Below are 18,306 nucleotides of genomic sequence, written 5' to 3'. Positions count from 1 at the left end.
TTGGAGTAGGTAACATCTCTAAAATGACACGGTGAGGTGAAGATAATGCCTACAGATGGATATATTCTTTGCAGGATATCCATTGTTCCATGAGCACTAGAGCTAATGCAGATTTCCTGGGAATTGCTGTGTTACGTCTGATACGTTTCTTCTAGTCTTTAGTGTCTTGTATTGCTACATGCCCTGATTTCAAGTTTTCCTTTTTTGTGATAGGAGATTAAAGTTATGTATGCTGAAATAACAAAGAAAAAGCTTTCTTCACTGAAGATGTAATTCACAGAGGAAGTAGTTTGCAAGTCTTAGAAAACCCTTCAGAAACAAAAAATACTCTGTACAAAATATTTTATTAATTTAGTTAAGAATGGAAGGTGCCTTTGTGGGAGCGCTTTCATTCATGTAGGGGTAGGAACCTTATGCAGCAAAGCTTACGTTTGTGGACTTTTCACTTATTTCCAGCTGTAGCTCTGCAGACTTTGTGTTCCACTGCCATTGATTCCTAGGATGGTAAAGTAAAAAATTGGACAGAGGAAAACCAGGTTTCATTCATCAAAGTAATGCTGCAATAGTATTCACACTACTTCTCTTACCATTTTAAATAGCGAAGCAAGGGGTAGAAAATTTCTTAGGAGGATGATTTAGCTCTAGTTTGGAAGAGCTCAGGCCTGGCTTGCCTTAATGGAGATAGACATGTAGAAAGAACAATTTATATTTCACTGTAAATCTGTAAAAGCCATAAAGTATAAAGTCTTAGAATATTCTAATAATAGAGAGTAATCCACACAAAACTCCGTGGAAGGCTACAGCATGAACTTACAAGTGTTTGCTGTCCACTTAAGAGACTGTAGAGGCTGCAAACTTAGACCATAAATTTGGACACTTCAGTGTCTGGTTTGAGTTTTTATAACAGAGAAAACCAGGCTATAGTTTTAACCTGAGCAGGTAGTGTTAGTTGGCAAAAGTTTAAGAAGTGGCTCTCCTGCCAAAGAGAAGGTAAACTGGAGTCCTTCTGGGATACATTTGTTTCAGACACATGGAAGCAGTGTTGGACCATGTAGTTAGAGAATTGCACTGTAGTTGTGCTTAAGTTTCTTAGAAACACTCTGAAGAAACCTTTCCCGCCTGATTTCTTCCCGTTTGTCACTCCCCGAGCAACACTTGTAGAAATAAAGTAAGTTTTTCAGAATTAAAGGGTTTTTCTTACTTTCTCCAAGTGTTTTTAGTTAGGATTCATTTCTGGGTAGCCTTTCGCAAAGTGCTGCAAAGCTGTTGCTGCAGACAGTGAAAGGATTTGCATCAGGTTCGTCTGATGGAGCTGTCTGGCTCATCTTTTTCAGTAGCAGTAATTCCAAGATGTTCCTTGTGAGAGAAGTATTAATTCTGTACCCTAGTATGTTGAGTGGAGGAATCCTGCTCTTTTTTTGATGAAATTGTGGGGTTGACATTTTTGCTGTGGTTTTGGGTTGGGTCTTTTTGGTTGATTGGTTGGTTGGGTTTTTCAATTATTTATAATACCTGGATTGAACTTGAGGTGGGGAGTAAAGTGTGAGGGATTACCCTAAGTTAGCAATTCTCATATATAACTGAAATGGGAATCTATCTCATGGCCAGGGAAAATGAAGTGTGAACATGTTGGTTTTAAGAAGATAACTTCTGTTTACTTGAAGGATTCAGGGACACAGTAAAGAGCTTCTGTTGCTTGGCTTTCCTGATTTTACTGTTGGCCGCTATATTGAAGCCACTGTAACAAATCAAGAAGAATTACTTATAGCACCTGTACAACCTTTTTCTCCAAGAAAGCCTAAAATTACTCCAGATTGTCAGCCAAGGAAGACAACAGTGGCTGGCCCTAAACACAGAAGGTACTGTCACTTAGAGCAAAAAATAACACCTAACAGTGCTCTGTTTGGTGTTGCTATATCTGTTCTGTAATGCTGAGAAAGAAGATATGAAACTGGGAGAATCTGTACATGTTAAAATATATATATATATATATATAGTAAACAAGATGGTCGTGAACATTGCTGATAGAAGAGGTTGTTTAAGTAATTAACTGTGATTTCTTTGTAGATTTTTCAAACAGGATCTCTAATGTGTAATGTGGTAATAAACAAGATAAAACACTGTTGCTTAGTTATCTACTTAGTAACAACTGTGTTATTAAGAAAACAGGAAACTGAAAATAGATTTCTGAAATAAGCTTCTTAATTGTTTACACAACTTTAATGTCTACATCTGGCTAATGTTTCCTATCTTTCATTCAAAACTTTAGTTTTGCAAATAAGCTTCCATTTTAATTACAGTATTTGCTTAGTTATAAAAATATACCTAATCTGAAAAAGCAGAAACAGTGTTTTCAAATGATCTGTATGAATAACACTTATTATACAATAGCCTGAGCTGAAAGGGACCCATAGGGATCATCAAGTCCAGCTCCTGGCCCTGCACAGAACCACCCCAAGAGTCACACCATGTGCTTGAGAGCTTTGTCCAAACACTTCTTGAATTCTCTCAGGTTTGGGGCTGTGACCACTTCCCTGTTCCAGTGCTTAGCCACACTCTGGGTGAAGAATATGTTCCTAATATCCAACTTCGACCTCTCCTGACACAGCTTCATGCCATTTCCTGAGGTCCTGTGCGCTGGTCACTGGATCGGTGCCTGTCCCTCCTCTTCCCCTCGCAAGGAAGTTGCAACTGCAGTGAGGTCTCCCCTCAGTCTCCTCCAGGCTGAAAAGAGCAAGTGAGTCAGCAGTTCCTCATAAGGCATCTCCTCTATGCCATTCACCATCCTCGTGGTGGGACAGTCCCTTCCCTTGCCCAGCTGGCAATGCTGTGCCTGATGCACGCCGGGACACACTTGGCCCTCCTGGCTGCCAGGGCACTGCTGACTCATGTTCAACTTGCCATCCACCAGGACCCCCAGGTCCCTTTCTGCAGTGCTGCTTTTGAGTGTCTTGTCCCCCAGTCTCTCCATACATCCAGGTGGACCAGGTGCAGAATCTGGCACTTGTCTTTGTTCAGTGTCATACATACAGTTGGTGGTTGTCCATCTTTCTAATTTGTGTAGGTCTCTCTTCAGCACCTCTCTGCATTTGAAGGAGTCAGCAGGTCCTCCCAATTTAGTATCATTGGCAAACTTACTCCGTATACCTTCAAATCCTGCATCCAAATCATTTGAGGAGATGTTGAAGAAAACTGGCCCTGAGATGGAGTCCTGCATAACCCCACTAGTGACAGGTCACCAGTCAGATGTTACCCCCTTCACTGTAACCCTTTGTGCCCAACCTATGAGCCGTTGCCCACTCGTCACATGATGTATTTATCCAGCTGTGGGCTAGATATTTTGTCCTGAAGGGTGCTCTGAGAGACAGTATGAAAAGCTTTACTGTCTTGTGACATCAGCCAGCTCTTTGAGTACTTCGATGAACACCATCAGGCCCCATAGACTTATAGGGATCCAGCAGGAGCAGCAAATCCTGCAGAAGTTCAGGTTCAACTTGGAGTTCATCATTCTCACAGTCATGGCCCTCCAGGTGAGGGAACTGGCACCCCCTTAGTCCCTCATTGCTGTTGAAGATGGAGGCAAAGAAAGCATTAAACATCTGTGCCTTGTCTGTGTCCCTGTGTGTGAGGTGACCATCCTCATCCTGTAATGGGCTGATGTTGTTTCTGTGGTGCTTTTGGCTACTGGCACATTTTTAAAACCTTTTTATTGTCTCCCTCAATGCTGGACAGCTTCACCTTCAATTGAGCTTTGGCCACATGAATTTTTTCCCTGCAGTGTCGAGTAGCATTTTTGTAGAGGATCTCTTTTTTCCCAGTGTAACAAACTTCTCAGTTGTCCCTTTGAAGGAGTCATTAGTCTGTTATGTGTGTGTGTTTTGGCTTTATAATCTTGGTGATGTGGCATGCTAATTAGCTGTTTTTCACATACATTACTTGAGAAAGCTAAATGATATGTCATACATTTTCATTTTAGAAATAAGAGATGGTGGTGTTCAAACTTTCTCCCACATTATACCATACCGGATGAGTTAAGAAAATGTGTAGAACAGCACTTGGACATACTGACCTTTCAGCCCCTCCTAGCAGAGGTATGTAAGTGTAGCTTTTATAAAAAAAAGTATTTTCTTACATGGTGCTTTTTTTAAGCTTCCTTAACTTAAAAAAATGTGTAGTCCCTAGTGTAAGAGAAGATGACATAACTCTGTTGTTGGGTCGACTTAGACTTCAATCTGGATCCCATAACTTCCATGGTTTTCAGTATGTTACAGAATCCAAGCTTACAAAACCACAAAAGCATAAATGTGAAAAGAGAGTAGAAGTATAACTTCTGTTTATGTGGGGGGGACATCAGAGAAGCTGAACAAAGATTTCTCTGTATTCTCGCTTCTTAGGCATCACTGGAAAGGGTTTTTTGAGGTGTCAGAACAGTTATTTCATAGAAAATGAAAGCACAATTTCTTAAATTACTGCAGTAACAGAGGATTCTTTTCTGGTTGTTCAAAGTTGCTTTCTTAAGCATCTTCAGCTTTAATTCACTACAGCATGTTCAAATTCTTCCACAAGTATAGCAGTTTCAGAATACGTACAAAACACCCCCAAAAAAGCTATAAAGTCTTAACAAGAATATTACAATGATTCCTTTTCCAAAACTTTGCCCTGATTTCTGGTAGAACATTGCTGCAACTCACTTTTTTTTTTTTTTTTTTTTTTTTAATGGTAAATTTTTAAGTACTTATAAACTGGAGCTGACACTTTTTTAAGAGGCTATGTTGTCTGCTGACTGAACAGCTCACATTAAACCTGAGGTCCCAGCATTAAGCTAATAGGTTAGTGATCCTCTCTCTGAAAGAAGATCTGTAGTGTTTAAAATAATTTTACACTGAAGGCCTGCTATTAATGGCTACTTCTTTTTAACCACACCTTAAGTTCTGGCTGGTACTGGTGACTTAAATGTCTGCATCAGAAGGTGCTGCTTATTGGCCTTGTATTTGAATGAGAAGATACCAAGTAAAAAGCATTCTGTGCTATCATTGTTTAGATAGGACGTTGTACTGTTGGAGAATACCTCTGCAGTGAGATTCATTAAGCTCTGAGTGAGAAAATTCAGGTTATTTCAGCTTGCCATAAATTTTATAATCATCAGCCAAGGCCAAGACTGACATAGCTCTCTCTTTTCAGCTGTCTCTGTCCATGTATTTAGATTTTACGCTTTTTGGGAATAAACTGAGCATAGAACTCAGTTTGTAGAGTGCCCCTGAATTCAGATGTTGAAACTGCCACTGTAGTAGGGAGAGACTTGGTTAACTCTTTAGCTGAGTGGCTATTGTATTTGAGCTCCAAGGACTGTACTAATTTTGCTTTGACTATTAAGGGAGTTTAAAATACTATCTAGTGTATGGATGCATGTACTTAGGTATTTTATTTGGCAACCCAGTTGCTGTGCAGTCTATCTTAAGAGGTGTTTTGTATAACATCAGCAATAGTGGGTTCCATATCTTAGTGTACAACAATAATGTATACTGTTTTGTTTTTCAGCGTCTTAACCTAGATAATTATAAAGCAAACTTTTCTACTCTTTTATGGCTTGAAGAGATCCAAGCAGAAATGGATTTAAAAGATTACTACATGAGTGGGGTTATTTTAAAAAGGAATGGGAACTTATTAGTGCTGGAAGTGCCAGGAGTAGAAGAGGGCAGACCTCGCCTGGTTCCAGGTAGGAACGAACATGAGATAAAATCAAACAGCATGTTGATCTGTATTTTCACTCCAATGCAAACTCTGTTGTTTATTCACTTGTTTAAAGAAGTCTTTCACATATTTGAGCACAAAGTTACTCATTTAGGTGATTGGGGACACAGGAACACAGTGTCTCAGTCTTAAAGGTGCTGCTGTCTGAAGCAGCGTTGCCCGTGTCTGTTCTTACAAATGTTTCAACACTATAGGATTTTTCTTTTACAGTGTAAATCAGTGGGGTTTTCAGCAACAATAAACTGCAGTGTAGCAATAGCTTAAAAAGCAAAAAGCTGTGAAAGCAGCTAAAATTAAATTCAGAATTTCAAGTAATATAATAAACAAGATAGCGTTTTCAGGAGGTGTTGTCTGATGGCATCAATACTAGATGTCTTTTAAAATGTAATATACAACTACATATGGCATTTCAGAACAGTACTGATGGATACAGCAACTTTGCTGAAGTTAGCCTCTTCAAATTCCTAATTTAAACATGCAGAAGAGAAAAAGAAATTATATGCTGCAGTAAAAATGTTGCTATTCCTTGTAACAGTATTTTGCCTTTTAACTTTTTTTACAATTAGGTGATAAGGTGATACTGAAAAGTCAGATCTACTCGGAGCATATCATAGAGTACATCGCTTATGTTTCTGAGGTAAGCAAAGTGTCTCTCCTCTTGAAAATACTGTGGTCCACAGGTTTTATAAGAGAAGCTTGTAATTCATGGAGTCACAGACTAGTTTAACCTGACTTCGGAGAAGCTAGGTTTATTTATCTATATTTTGAATGGTGATTTTGTATTTTTATTGTATTTTTGAAGACTCTGCCTTCCCTATTCTTTTGAGATTATAATCTTTGCCTGCTCTGAAAGCACTTTTAACATAATCTAGATTTGTAATATGTTGACAGTAGGTACACCTAGATGTACTTTTTGGTGTTGATGGGGGGTTCAGTGCTTTCAGAGGTGCTTCTTTATGTTTAAAGTACTAAATCTTCATGATTATCCTGACTTTTTTTTAATCTTTGTAACAGATATGTGAGGAAGATGTTACACTTAAGGTTAATGCAGACTTTGAACAGACTTACAACTTGGAACCCATGGATGTGGAATTTGTTCATTGCAGGTGTTTTTATAAGCTTCCAAAGCTGCATTTAATGATTCCTCTAGTAAAGTGACTTTTAAAATATGATCATTTATTTTGGTAGTTACAGTCCTTTAACAGTGAATATGATGGCAAAATTGTGTTGAGGAAAATAAGTGAAAAAATTGGCAAGATTTTAAGTATGTCCTTCTCTGTAACTGTACAAGTGTACAAAGAGCTATTATCTTAATCATTTCTAGGTAGTCACACTGATGTCAGACAGTGAAATGAGGGGGAATGAGGTGAGGTGTTCGTAGGTATTTTTCTTAGTTTTTCTTTTTTAAAAAATGTAACAATATGGTTGCAAGACTATGCAGGACAAAAAAATAGCTGGTGATAATCACCCACTCTTTTATGCTTTTGTTTTATTCATGGGATGTTGTTATCTGTTTGAAGTTACATAATCTTCTCTGTAAATTCAGCCTTGTAAAGAAGTTCATTGAAAGTGTTCAACACCAGGCCATCTTTGTATCACTGAAAAGCTAGAGAATATGTGTATCAATATTATCCATAGCAAAGATGTTTATACTTCTGCAGCATATTTCTCAATAGGTGTTTTTTTTTTTAAATACGCATTTTATATAAAACTCTTTTTTTTTGCATAGTAAAAAGTACCAGATACCTCATAGGTGTGTGCTGTCATAGTATATGAAAATGTAAGCTTTTACTTTAATCTACAAATCTGTGTTGTGGTTACAGGATTCCTAGCAGGCGATGCCAGTTGGCCATTCAGCAAGCTCTCTACCTGGGTGAAAAAGGTACACTTCATTTGACTATTAAGTTGTCTAGAGGAGTTTCTGTGTGCGGAGTCTTGTGGGTTTTATTGCTTTCACATCAGGGCATACTGAGAAGAATGCATTGTAATTTGTTCTTACAGGAGTTTTCCATGTGTTGTTGGGGGCTTTTTGGTTTGGTTTTTAAGAAAAAAAAATGCTGAATGTAGTGAAGGTTTTGTCCAAATTATTTCATCTGTTGGCCATCACAGGCAGGGTGGGTGGAAGCAAACTTTGTGAACTGTTAGAGCCAACAAGAAATGTAGGACTCGTACATACTGCTATAATAATAGCCAGTGAAATGGCCATGTTTTGTGTTATCTCAAAATTTGTTAAAAAACACTGATTTTTTTGTTCTGTGGTTGAGTTGAATGATGCATATGACCTTCATGCAGGTCTTTACCACATTAGTTCTGATAAATCAATTTTGGCAGCTCAGACTAAGCTGATGTATCACAGTAACATTAATCAGTGAAACATAAAGTGTTTGTGTGACTTTGAAATTTCTCTACTTTCTTTTTCTCTGCTAAATGTGAAGTGTTATTTCCGGAAAGGCTTGTGTTACAATCACCACAAGCTGTCAAGACCCAGAACACTGCAGAGTATTGTGCTGTTGATGATGGCCTTAAACAGCCTTCACAGCAGGAAAGTAAGGTATCTATTCTGTAAATGTTCCTTAAAATGTTAACTTCCATTCAGATTGGTTACAGATACTAACTGTACAGCTATTGGCAGGAAGGAGTTGCATAATGGAGTATCAAAGAATCAAAGCTGTATTCTGATGACAGAAGTTTTTGTTTGCTGCCTGGAGATGGGGGATTTTATGATAACTGATACTATAAAGCTAACAAAATGGAAAGTGCGTATTAAAAAAATGTGTGATTGTGATGGGAATTATCAGATTTGCCTTAGACTAGTTTTCATAGCTACTGTTGAGTAGATACTTAAGTCCAGTCACTGTGGCAGGAAATAATATTGTGATAGAAGGTAATCATCCTCTTCTGAGTAGATTTACCCAGGTTCAGCTGCCACTTCTATTAATAAAATGTAGAAATACTTCTTAGAACAGACTTTAGGAGGCTGCCTAATTCTCTTTCCTTTTTGAAGCAGGACTGTCACCAGCAGTAAATCAGTCAGCTTGGGAGATGTGGGCAGCATTTCTTTACTTTTGTCTAGAGTTTTCACAGCGTCTGCATAACCTGTGCTTCACCACCTTTACGCTCAAGATTTTTTCCTAATTCCCTAATTATTTCAGCTGCAATTTGTCTTTTGCAACAAGGAGTAATCAATCAATCTGGTTTGAAATCAGTATTATTAAGATGATTGAGGCATGATGTCCAGAACCTTGCCAACACCACATTCCCTACAAGCAGTTTTCTCCCATGCTACAGTCTGAAAGGACATGTCCATTAAGGAAGATGCATGTATCTGTGCATCTTATGTAGTGGTCTGGAATGTGGCTGCTTTTGTGGAAGCAAACAAGTTGTGTAGTCATGGCTTCAAAATCCTCATCTGAGCCTGCAAAATATTTGTGGAATATATGTTTAATGTTAGCAGAGCCAAGCTATTAGATATCTTAAACTTAAAATGCCAATTCCTGGCACCATCATCTACTACTCTTACCTTTCTGTCTTAACAGTAGATATTCTATTTAATGGGAAAAAATTAAAGCTTAGCAACTTCAAAAGTATTAGGGAAGATAGTTGCCTGTCTTCTTAAGGTTATAAATGCATTTGTCTTCACTTACTGTTTTCAGGTCAAAAAAAAGAACAAACAGACAAAAGGTATGACATCGAGGGAGGTGGACATAACAGGTGTGATGGAAGTAACTCTACAAACAAGCCAACTTGGTGTATTTTCTGTGCTTGAATAATAAGTATCACATCAGTAAATCAGGGCTGAGTAAGATACCTTTAACATGTCCTTGTGCTCTGTCTTTTAAAGACAGATTCTAGAACTACTAACAGGAGGTTTCTATGGAGACTTTTGGTGCATTACTTAAACATCGCTAATTCACAGAATCCTAGAATGGTTTGGGTTGGAAAGGACCTTAAAGATCACCTAGTTCCAGCCCTTCTGCCACAGTCAGGAACACCTTCCACTAGACCAGGTTGCTCAGAGTTCCATCCAGGCTGGCCTTGAACACTTTCGGGGAAGGGGGAGCAAGCATCTGATGATATATTTTTTAATGAATAAATTGTCATATCCCAGTCATTTACTCAAAACTTTTTGGTCATACTGAGGGTTTTCAGTTTGTTACTGGGATGCTGTCTTTCATCTTTGGGAAAGCTTCGCTAAAGATGCTAAAACTTTTTCAAGTATCTCAGATTATTCTTACGCTATTTTTGGAAAATGTGACTTTAAATATCACTGTACTGAAATGCCTAAGAGGGTAATTGTGTCATTTTTTTATCAAAAGGGTGCTAAAGAATTACTGAGTAATTACCTAGAATGCACTTCTGTTCAGGGGTTAGTAAGATTCTGCTGTTGAAAGCTAAAGCTAGACTAATTCAGACAGGATTAAGAAAAAAATTCCGGCAGTTGTAAGAGAGGACTGATCATGTAGTACTGGTACCATCCCCGAAGTGCCAGTTACTGGAAGTTTCTCAAGTTTTGCTATTCTAGGACAAGAAAGTGAGCTTGATTCTAAAATTACTGAATAGAGCTTTTATGGATTGTTGGGTTATGTAATCATGGTCCTTTTCTGGCTTTCAATAAAAAGCCAGTACACTTCGGAAATATTAATGGCTTATTTTCTACTTGGTATTCTATGAAAACTGATTTTTGAGAAATTCATTAGTTGTTACAACAAAAGGAAAATAAAAATTTGCAGAAGCATATTGTGAATTGGAATTGCTTTTATCTACGTATGTTAAAAATACATATGTGAAGTTCTTAGATATGCTTGTCTTGATTATAGTTGGTGAAACTGTGGCACTTAAACAGAGAGATGGTGGATTTTTCAATCCTGTGCTGAATGTGCAACAGAAACTGGCAGTGAAAAGGATACTGAGCGGTGAATGTCGCCCCACACCTTATCTTCTCTTTGGACCACCAGGAACTGGAAAAACAGTAACAGTAATTGAAGCTATTTTACAGGTAGTGGTGAATGACAAATCAGTCATCTCTAGTCTTTTCCATGTTGGAACATTTATAGTATTTCCGTAAGTACCATCATATATTTTTCCCAAGGAGTTTTCAAAATACTCTTTTTAAAATCATTTTCTATAGCTCCATGAAGGAGGAAAATCCCATCTTCATATGGATGTAACAGAAATCTGAATGGCTTACTTTCAAGTCTTTTTGTCTTTAAAACTTCAGTGAACAGTGTCTACCTTGTGATTCCAGTAGTCCATAATGTATTCGTGAAGCACAGGTATACATTGATATGATAACCATGAATTAATTCTGTTGTGGATACACTCAGTTTGAGAGGACTTAGTCGTGACCATTGACAGGAGTGTTACTGAACTGCAGAAGAATGAGTGGATATCACACATGTGCAAAACTCTTCTGGGTTCCATATTCAATGAAATAAAATGGGAATGTTGGTGCTATTGATGCTTCTTAAATAACCTTTTTTTTTTTTAATATCTGTATTCTTTAATATAGATACATTTTAGTCTCCCAGATAGTCGGATTTTGGTATGTGCACCGTCAAATGCTGCAACAGATCTGATCTGCTTGCGGCTGCATCAGAGCAATCTCTTAAAACCAGGAACTATGGTCCGAGTTAATGCTGCCTTCAGGTCAGCAGAGGTAAGTATTACAGATACCTGCCACTTAATATTTCCATTTTAATATTTTTACCTTAAAATGCTGATTTAGTATTTTAACTCTCAGTGGCTATTAGGCTGCTTAGGCTTGCTGAGGATCCAAAGTATTGCTTCAGCTTTTCCAGAAAGTGGAAAATGTTGATCATAATCCTTAATTTGACTGTATGAGCATACGATCTTCACCTCTTTCTTGTAGTGCTTAACTCTACAAGCAGCAAATAGGCATTCTGGGGATTTTTTATTTGATTCGTTGTTTTTGGGTTTTTTATCAGTCCAAGTTAAGACTACTTAGACAGAAAGTAAGCAAGTAGAACCATCATCTCTATGCAGGACACATACATTGTGGGTTCATTACATATATACATATATATTTATACATATGTATATATATTTATACATATGTGTGTGTATATATATAGAGATATATTTGTGTATATATATATATATGTGTGTGGATGTATATATAGATACGTATATGAAGTATCCCAGTGTTCCATATTGATCCTTATAATAAAGCACAGATGTCCTGCATATGTACTGCTTTGCTTAGGCTAATTCATTCATTCATTTTGGTGTATGAATGGGTCTAAATCTATGTGTTTTGCTCAGCTTTTAAAATAGTCTTCAGAGAGCTTTTCTATTCAAATTTTAAAATTCTGGTTTAGGCTGGCATTTTGTTACACCATTTTTGTTTTGCAGCAAATTGATGACATGGTGAAACCTTACTGCAAAGATGGGGATGATATTCAGAAAGCATTGTGGTCCAGGATTGTAGTTACAACATGCAGCAGTGCAGGATTGTTTTATCAAACAAATACACGGTACAGTACCATAGATAGGAATATCACTGAAATGGCTGGATGACACAAACCCCAGAGCTTTTAAAGACTGTCTGAACTGTAACTTGGGCTGTTTTAATCGTTTATTGCGTGCACCTTTATTGTGAAGAAAGCAAAGCACTTGGTTTTGGTAATGTTTCAGCAGGAACTTTCTTCATGGTAAATTTAAGAATTATCTTGAGTAGTGTTTAAGGTTTTTGAAACAATAACTTCTCTGCCACCAGTGGAAATTGTATTGCTCTTGACAATCATTTTGGCTCAAAATGATTGCCACACTAAAAATTATATTGTATTTGGCTTTTACCAAGCCACCTTTACTAACTGTAAACAACTATCAATCATATCAAGTGCTATTAACCAAGGTTGTCTCTGTCTTGGATTTTACCTTTGGAAAAGGACACTCTGAAGCCTTACTATCTTGAGTTGTTTGGCAGAAACAAAGCTTGGGGATTGTCTTTGCTATATCAAGTGCATTGTTTTAACTTAATACCTTAAGGAAACCGAGAATAAGGGAAGCTTATTGGTACAAACAATGTTTTAATTAAGGGTTATGTATATCAGAGTATGTAAGTGAAATCAAAGATGAGAACTTAAAGTTACAGAGTTGTTTTTTCTATATTTCCTTCTGGAAATACCCATCTTTGTTCTGTGTCTGTGGGGTTGCCTGGCATACTTGCCTGTCAAGGATGTTAACAGAATTGCTGAGGTCAACCACAGGGTGGCAGAATGAAGTAATCTGAAAAGAGCCCTGTTTCAGGTTAATGTTGTTTAATTACAGGCTTGGACATTTCACTCATGTGATTGTGGATGAGGCAGGCCAAGCAAGTGAACCGGAGAGTCTGATTCCAGTTGGGTTGGTTTCAGAAGCTGATGGGCAGGTAGTTCTCTTAACATCATTTACTGAAAGGAAAAAAGCTTGTTTTTTATTTTCATATTTTGTGAATTATGTAGAAAGCAAGCAGCCATTTTCGTAATGAGTTTTTTAATAGAGATTATTAATGCATAATATCAATTCTCTACACTAAAACAACTTTCTTTACATCTAGAACAAGTCTATGTTGGTAGGACTGGGTCAGTGTGTGGAAGATATCAAAATAAAAGTATGCGTTCCGTTTAAGACAAAAACACACTTCTGTCCTTTGCAAAAAAATGTTTGAAGGAAAGCAGATATTAATTGATCTCTGAATTCTGAAATGTGTATGTCATTATAAAATGAAGTTTCAATAACAATTGTTTTAATCTAAGATGGATGTTTTTAAATTTCGTATACAGATAATTCTCGTTGGAGATCCAAAGCAGTTAGGGCCAGCAATAAAATCGAAACTTGCGCAGACTTTTGGATTAAGTATGTCCTTGCTAGAAAGACTGTCATCAAGAGAGCTATATCAGAGAGATGAGGATGCTTTTGGTTCCTGTGGAGCATATAATCCTTTATTGGTGAGTTAAACTTTCCATTAGCCCTTTTCAGCTCAGTCAAAAAAGGAGAAGTTGTGGTTACTTACCATGATTTTGCTCCCTGATGCTTAGTGACAAGTCTATCTTGAGCATTAGTTTTCTAGAAAAGCTTGATTAGTTTGCATATGTAGTCTGAACAGTAAAGATGCTGAGCCCTCCAGCATGTTAAAACTTTTCCTTGAAGGGGTCCTCTATTCTTAAGCAGTATAAGTCAAATATGGTGCACAATAATTTCAAATTCCCTTTCATCTTCATTGTCCGCATTTACCATACCATCATAACTTATTTTTTCAAGATGAAAAAATGCAATTTCTGCTTTTAATGTAAAAAGACAAGCAGAATCTCTTCTTTGATGATAAATTTTGCAAACATCATGTTTCACCAAGGGAAGAAGAGAAACTGTTCTTATTTCTTGATCATCTCTTCCTTTGAAGGATAGCTTCCCCAGACTCTTGTATGGGCAAGTAGCTAAAGTCCACATTAAGTGGCAGAGGTAGCATAGTATTTAAACATGTACAGATGTTTGAGCTGCTTTCAATTACTGTCTGAATCTGAAAAACAGGGCTGATGTTAAGCTTCCTAAGATGCCTTCCTATTCTCATGGTAACATATTTCGAAGAATTAAACTGAGAGCAAAGGATGACTAGATGACCATGGAAGTAGAGAAGGCAGGAAATCTGATGGCAGATTTAAGGTGAAAGTGAGGGTATTTGGCCCTCCTCAAATCTGTTACCACAAACTTTGGTTGTTGTGTTCCATATGCAGTGCTTAAGGAGATTTGGCATAGTGAGAGAGCAGGAAGTGTGAGGGCTTTAAGGATACGTTTCAACTGGAATATCCTACATTATCCTTTCTACAGCACTGGGTTTTTTTGAGCTGGTTATTACTGTCTGGAATGCTTCCTTGAGACTGTTCTTTCATTTAAAGACAAATAGTTTCAGATGTCTTAAGGCCAGCTTCTATCAGCTGTTCTGATGCTCCCTTTTTGCCTGTCAGTACTTCCTCAGAAGAACATGTTACATCCATGGAAACTCCATGGAAATAATCTGTCCCTTAAAAAAAGATGATATGTCTGTAGATCAAATGTTTTAAGAAACTGGAGAATGACCAATTCATCTATCATGTACATTCAATTCTCTTGGTTTCCCCTTTGGAGGGGAAGGAGATGGTCCTTCAAAAAAACTGCTTTGGTGTACTTTTTACTTACAGAACACCACACCTGCAGTTTTTGCCTTGAATACAGTTCTTCGGCAGCTTTAGAAATGCTGAATGCTAGCAGATGGTAAGGTAGTAGGTGTGTTCTGAGAAGTCTGATGAATAATTACCTGTTTCAGTTACCGATTTTGGGTTTTGTCTTTGCAGATCACTAAACTCACAAAGAACTACAGGTCGCATTCTGCATTGCTTGCCTTGCCATCTAAATTGTTTTATCATAAGGAGCTAGAAGTTTGTGCAGATACTTCAGTAGTAACTTCTTTTTTGAATTGGGGGAAATTGCCCAGGAAGGGATTTCCATTAATTTTTCATGGAATAAAGGTATGTAAAATGTTCGTACAGTGAACTGTATAGGCTTGCTAGCAGTTTGCTGATTTCTTTAGAATAAATTCTAGAAAGGACATGAAAAAGATTGAACTGTCTCTCACAAGTAATGTGACTTCCTAGCCATCTGGTTTTAGAAACAACTGCTGAAGTCAAATGTTTGCTAAGAACTTGAGCAGCTGCCTCTTGAGGTGCATTGTGGAGACATTTTCATACAGGTTTAAATTCATAGCAGATGACCAGGATGGAGTTACCATCAGCTGCTTTAGATTGGTTTTGATGAGAGTTTGCTATGTTAGGATGGATACAAGCCTCTAAAACTGAAGGATCATGAGGGTTTAACTTGGCAGAGGAAAAAATAGTACCTTGGAAAGTAAGGTTTCTTTAGTCTTCCAAGAAGTTAGTAAGAAGTGGTAATACCTGCTGCTTGGAGAAGCTTGGTTTTGAACTCTTCTGTCTTGCACAAAAGCAAGATACCAGCTTGTTAGCACATGTTACTCTGAGTTGAGATGTAACTCCTTTGTTGCATACTTATAATAATGTTGTCATATCAATTATATTTATAAATGTATAAAAAATATATATAAATTGTGAGGTGATACTTGTTCATTAGAAAAGGTGTATAGAGAGGAAAAGAAATTATATATAACATTCCATCACTTTTTTTGCATTCTGGAGGTATAAGAATAATCTATTAATAAATACATAGTCATTTCTGCACCTGATCTCCATCGTGTCATTTCCTTTCCCCTAATACAGGGCAGTGAAACACGTGAAGGTTGCAGTCCTTCATGGTTTAATCCAACTGAAGCAGTTCAAGTAATGCAGTACTGCTGCCAACTGGCTAAAAGTGAAGCCTCTGCAGTATCAGTGACAGATATTGGAGTGATTGCACCATATCGTAAACAGGTATAATGTTTAACAGGTCTGATGTCTTAAGAGCTTCAAAGTTGCTGTATTTCATCTCATGTATTTATATGGTGGCTGTGGTTTGTTCAAGCAGGAGGGCGTATGTCAGAATTTCACTGTGGTGTGAAATTGTGACGTTACACAGTGTATTATCAGTCATCAACGGTGCTGCCGTTGAAATCTGAACCTAGAGAAAGACAGCAATAGTGACGTTCTACTGGTTTTTTAGTTTTAAAAATCAAGCAATTAAGGAGACCAATTTGGAAATAGAAGAGATTTTTCAGTTGCTGAAACTAAAGAGTGCAAGTCAAGAATTTATTATCCAACAGCTGGAACAGCAGTCTGATTCTGTCACTCTCTGCACTGAAGACTGGAACAAAAGGGAATTATTGTGAAGTAGGTGGCATGACACCTTGTTGTGGCCTTGAGGAGACTAGAGGAAACAATTACTGTGACTTCTTAGCTGTCCTGTAGTCAGACTTGAAGTTTGTACTGCTATTGAAACCTCTAGAGAATGCTGAACATTAACTTGAAATGCTGTGCTTTATTTTTTAATGTATTTGTATCCAGGTGTGTTAAATATGTGATGTTTACTTTCATTTTAAAAATAAACTTAATCCCCTTTCTGTTGCAGAGAAGGTTTTGGACAGTGCACATAATTCTTTTTGGTACTCACATCTCAGCGTTCGTAACCTTGCACATGTGGCTTGGGGGAAACACTGGGAGGTGTGTAGAAAAGACCAAGCGCTTGTGAAGAAACCTCACTTGCAAATTAAAGCTTGTACCGATCCGGCTGGTCAGGTGCATGCACCTGCCTGTGTTTGCAGTCATTTGTTTTTTTCAAATATGTATTCATAGAATTGATATGACTGAATTTCTTATACTCCCTAAATGATGATTTCACATGATTTAATGTGTCCTTCATCTGCCTATAATACAAGGCATGTGATAGTATGGTCCACATTAAGAAAGTCACTTTGTATTGCAGGAACACTGATTAGAAAGTAGTGTTTGACCATAATCTTCAGCTTAGTCAGGCATGATTTCTTCTTAAATCTTTTGGAGCACTTCAGTTAAAATCTCTAAACAGCTTTTAGCAGATGGCAGCACAGCAATCCCACATGTACCAGGATCGCAGTGCCTGAAACTCCTTGTTCTCTTTCTGGTTTGGGAGGGTACTTAAGATCATATCTCACATCTGCCTTTCACTCTGCATGATGCATCTGGCAAGCAAAGGTGGAATCTTTGTAGTCTTCTTGATGGGCTAAGGGAAGCTGCTTGCCCTGCCACGTCTGTGGTGTGCATGGTTTCGGATATGATGCATACTGGAAAAAGAGAGTTTAAGGATCTAAGTTATTCTTTTTAAAATCTGGACTACTAAAAATCTCTCACCTTCTGCTCAATTTGTGGTAGAAGGTGAAGGAGTAGTCTCTAAGTTGTGTATTAACTGTGATACTTTCTTGTAGGAAAAGTTACTATTTTATTCTAAAATCTTGCTAATGATTGATGGTTAAGCTCGGTGTAGTCATTCCTTTCGACATTGCCATGTTGAAGCACATACATATATATGTGGTATGGTTTTCGTTTTAAAGCAGCCCACTCTCAAATGTAAAACTAAATTCAAACCCTTTGGTTTTGCTTTGGTTTTTTTTTTTTTTTTTTGTAGGTGGAAAAAATTAGATTTCTTCTCAGAAGTATTGATTTGGAAGACATAAAAGTTGGCACAGTAGAAGAGTTTCAAGGGCAGGAGTACATGGTTATCATCTTATCAACAGTATGTAAATTTACTGTGGTCCTTTTGAGAATTTTTACATGTGTAGTTCTTTGTGTCTCCTTTTTGATATAGGCCTCTAAAAGAAAATTTAGAAGCCATATTTTTGTCAGTCTGTCACAGTATTTGAAAGCAGAGCTTATTAAGTGCATGCATGTAGAGTTATTTTGCTCTTTAAAATCTGGATTATTAAAAATCTGTTGCTTTCTGTTTAAAATATGGTAGTAGTATTTCACATTTGTAGCTTGGAGGAAGAGTCTGGGGTTTTCTCACTTGTGGTTTTTTTCCTGAGGGCAATGGTACTGAGCTTACTTTCAGTGTTCCACATCGTACCATAGCTTTTCAATCCACCATTGGATCTCTCTTAAA

The 18,306-nt window shown here is 37.4% G+C and overlaps 1 protein-coding gene across 4 annotated transcripts in view; it reads left to right on the top strand.

Annotated features, from left to right (window-relative positions):
* MOV10L1 (Mov10 like RISC complex RNA helicase 1) overlaps window positions 1-18,306 on the top strand; it is a 35,510-nt gene that overhangs the window by 13,599 nt on the left and 3,605 nt on the right. Inside the window, exons 9-24 of one of the 4 annotated variants that reach the window (XM_042018235.1) lie at window positions 1,794-1,859; window positions 3,977-4,091; window positions 5,539-5,716; window positions 6,318-6,388; window positions 6,766-6,857; window positions 7,575-7,633; window positions 8,187-8,302; window positions 9,405-9,432; window positions 10,569-10,747; window positions 11,261-11,407; window positions 12,124-12,245; window positions 13,042-13,141; window positions 13,536-13,700; window positions 15,081-15,254; window positions 16,017-16,166; window positions 17,833-17,940. In XM_042018235.1, the coding sequence (XP_041874169.1) occupies window positions 1,794-1,859; window positions 3,977-4,091; window positions 5,539-5,716; window positions 6,318-6,388; window positions 6,766-6,857; window positions 7,575-7,633; window positions 8,187-8,302; window positions 9,405-9,432; window positions 10,569-10,747; window positions 11,261-11,407; window positions 12,124-12,245; window positions 13,042-13,141; window positions 13,536-13,700; window positions 15,081-15,254; window positions 16,017-16,166; window positions 17,833-17,940 (1,870 nt within the window). Of the gene's footprint in view, window positions 1-1,664; window positions 1,860-3,976; window positions 4,092-5,538; window positions 5,717-6,317; window positions 6,389-6,765; window positions 6,858-7,574; window positions 7,634-8,186; window positions 8,303-9,404; window positions 9,433-10,568; window positions 10,748-11,260; window positions 11,408-12,123; window positions 12,246-13,041; window positions 13,142-13,535; window positions 13,701-15,080; window positions 15,255-16,016; window positions 16,167-17,832; window positions 17,941-18,306 lie in introns of all 4 variants that reach the window. The other 3 variants (XM_042018233.1, XM_042018236.1, XM_042018234.1) reach the window with 3 other exon arrangements.

Source organism: Corvus kubaryi, unplaced genomic scaffold (genome assembly GCF_017639235.1).
Source record: "Corvus kubaryi isolate FWS band 111438036 unplaced genomic scaffold, C.kubaryi_AGA036_p1.0 137, whole genome shotgun sequence".
NCBI classification, from domain to species: Eukaryota; Metazoa; Chordata; class Aves; order Passeriformes; family Corvidae; genus Corvus; species Corvus kubaryi.
The sequence above is the reverse complement of the archived record's forward strand: the minus strand, read 5'-3'. Positions and strand labels throughout refer to the sequence as shown.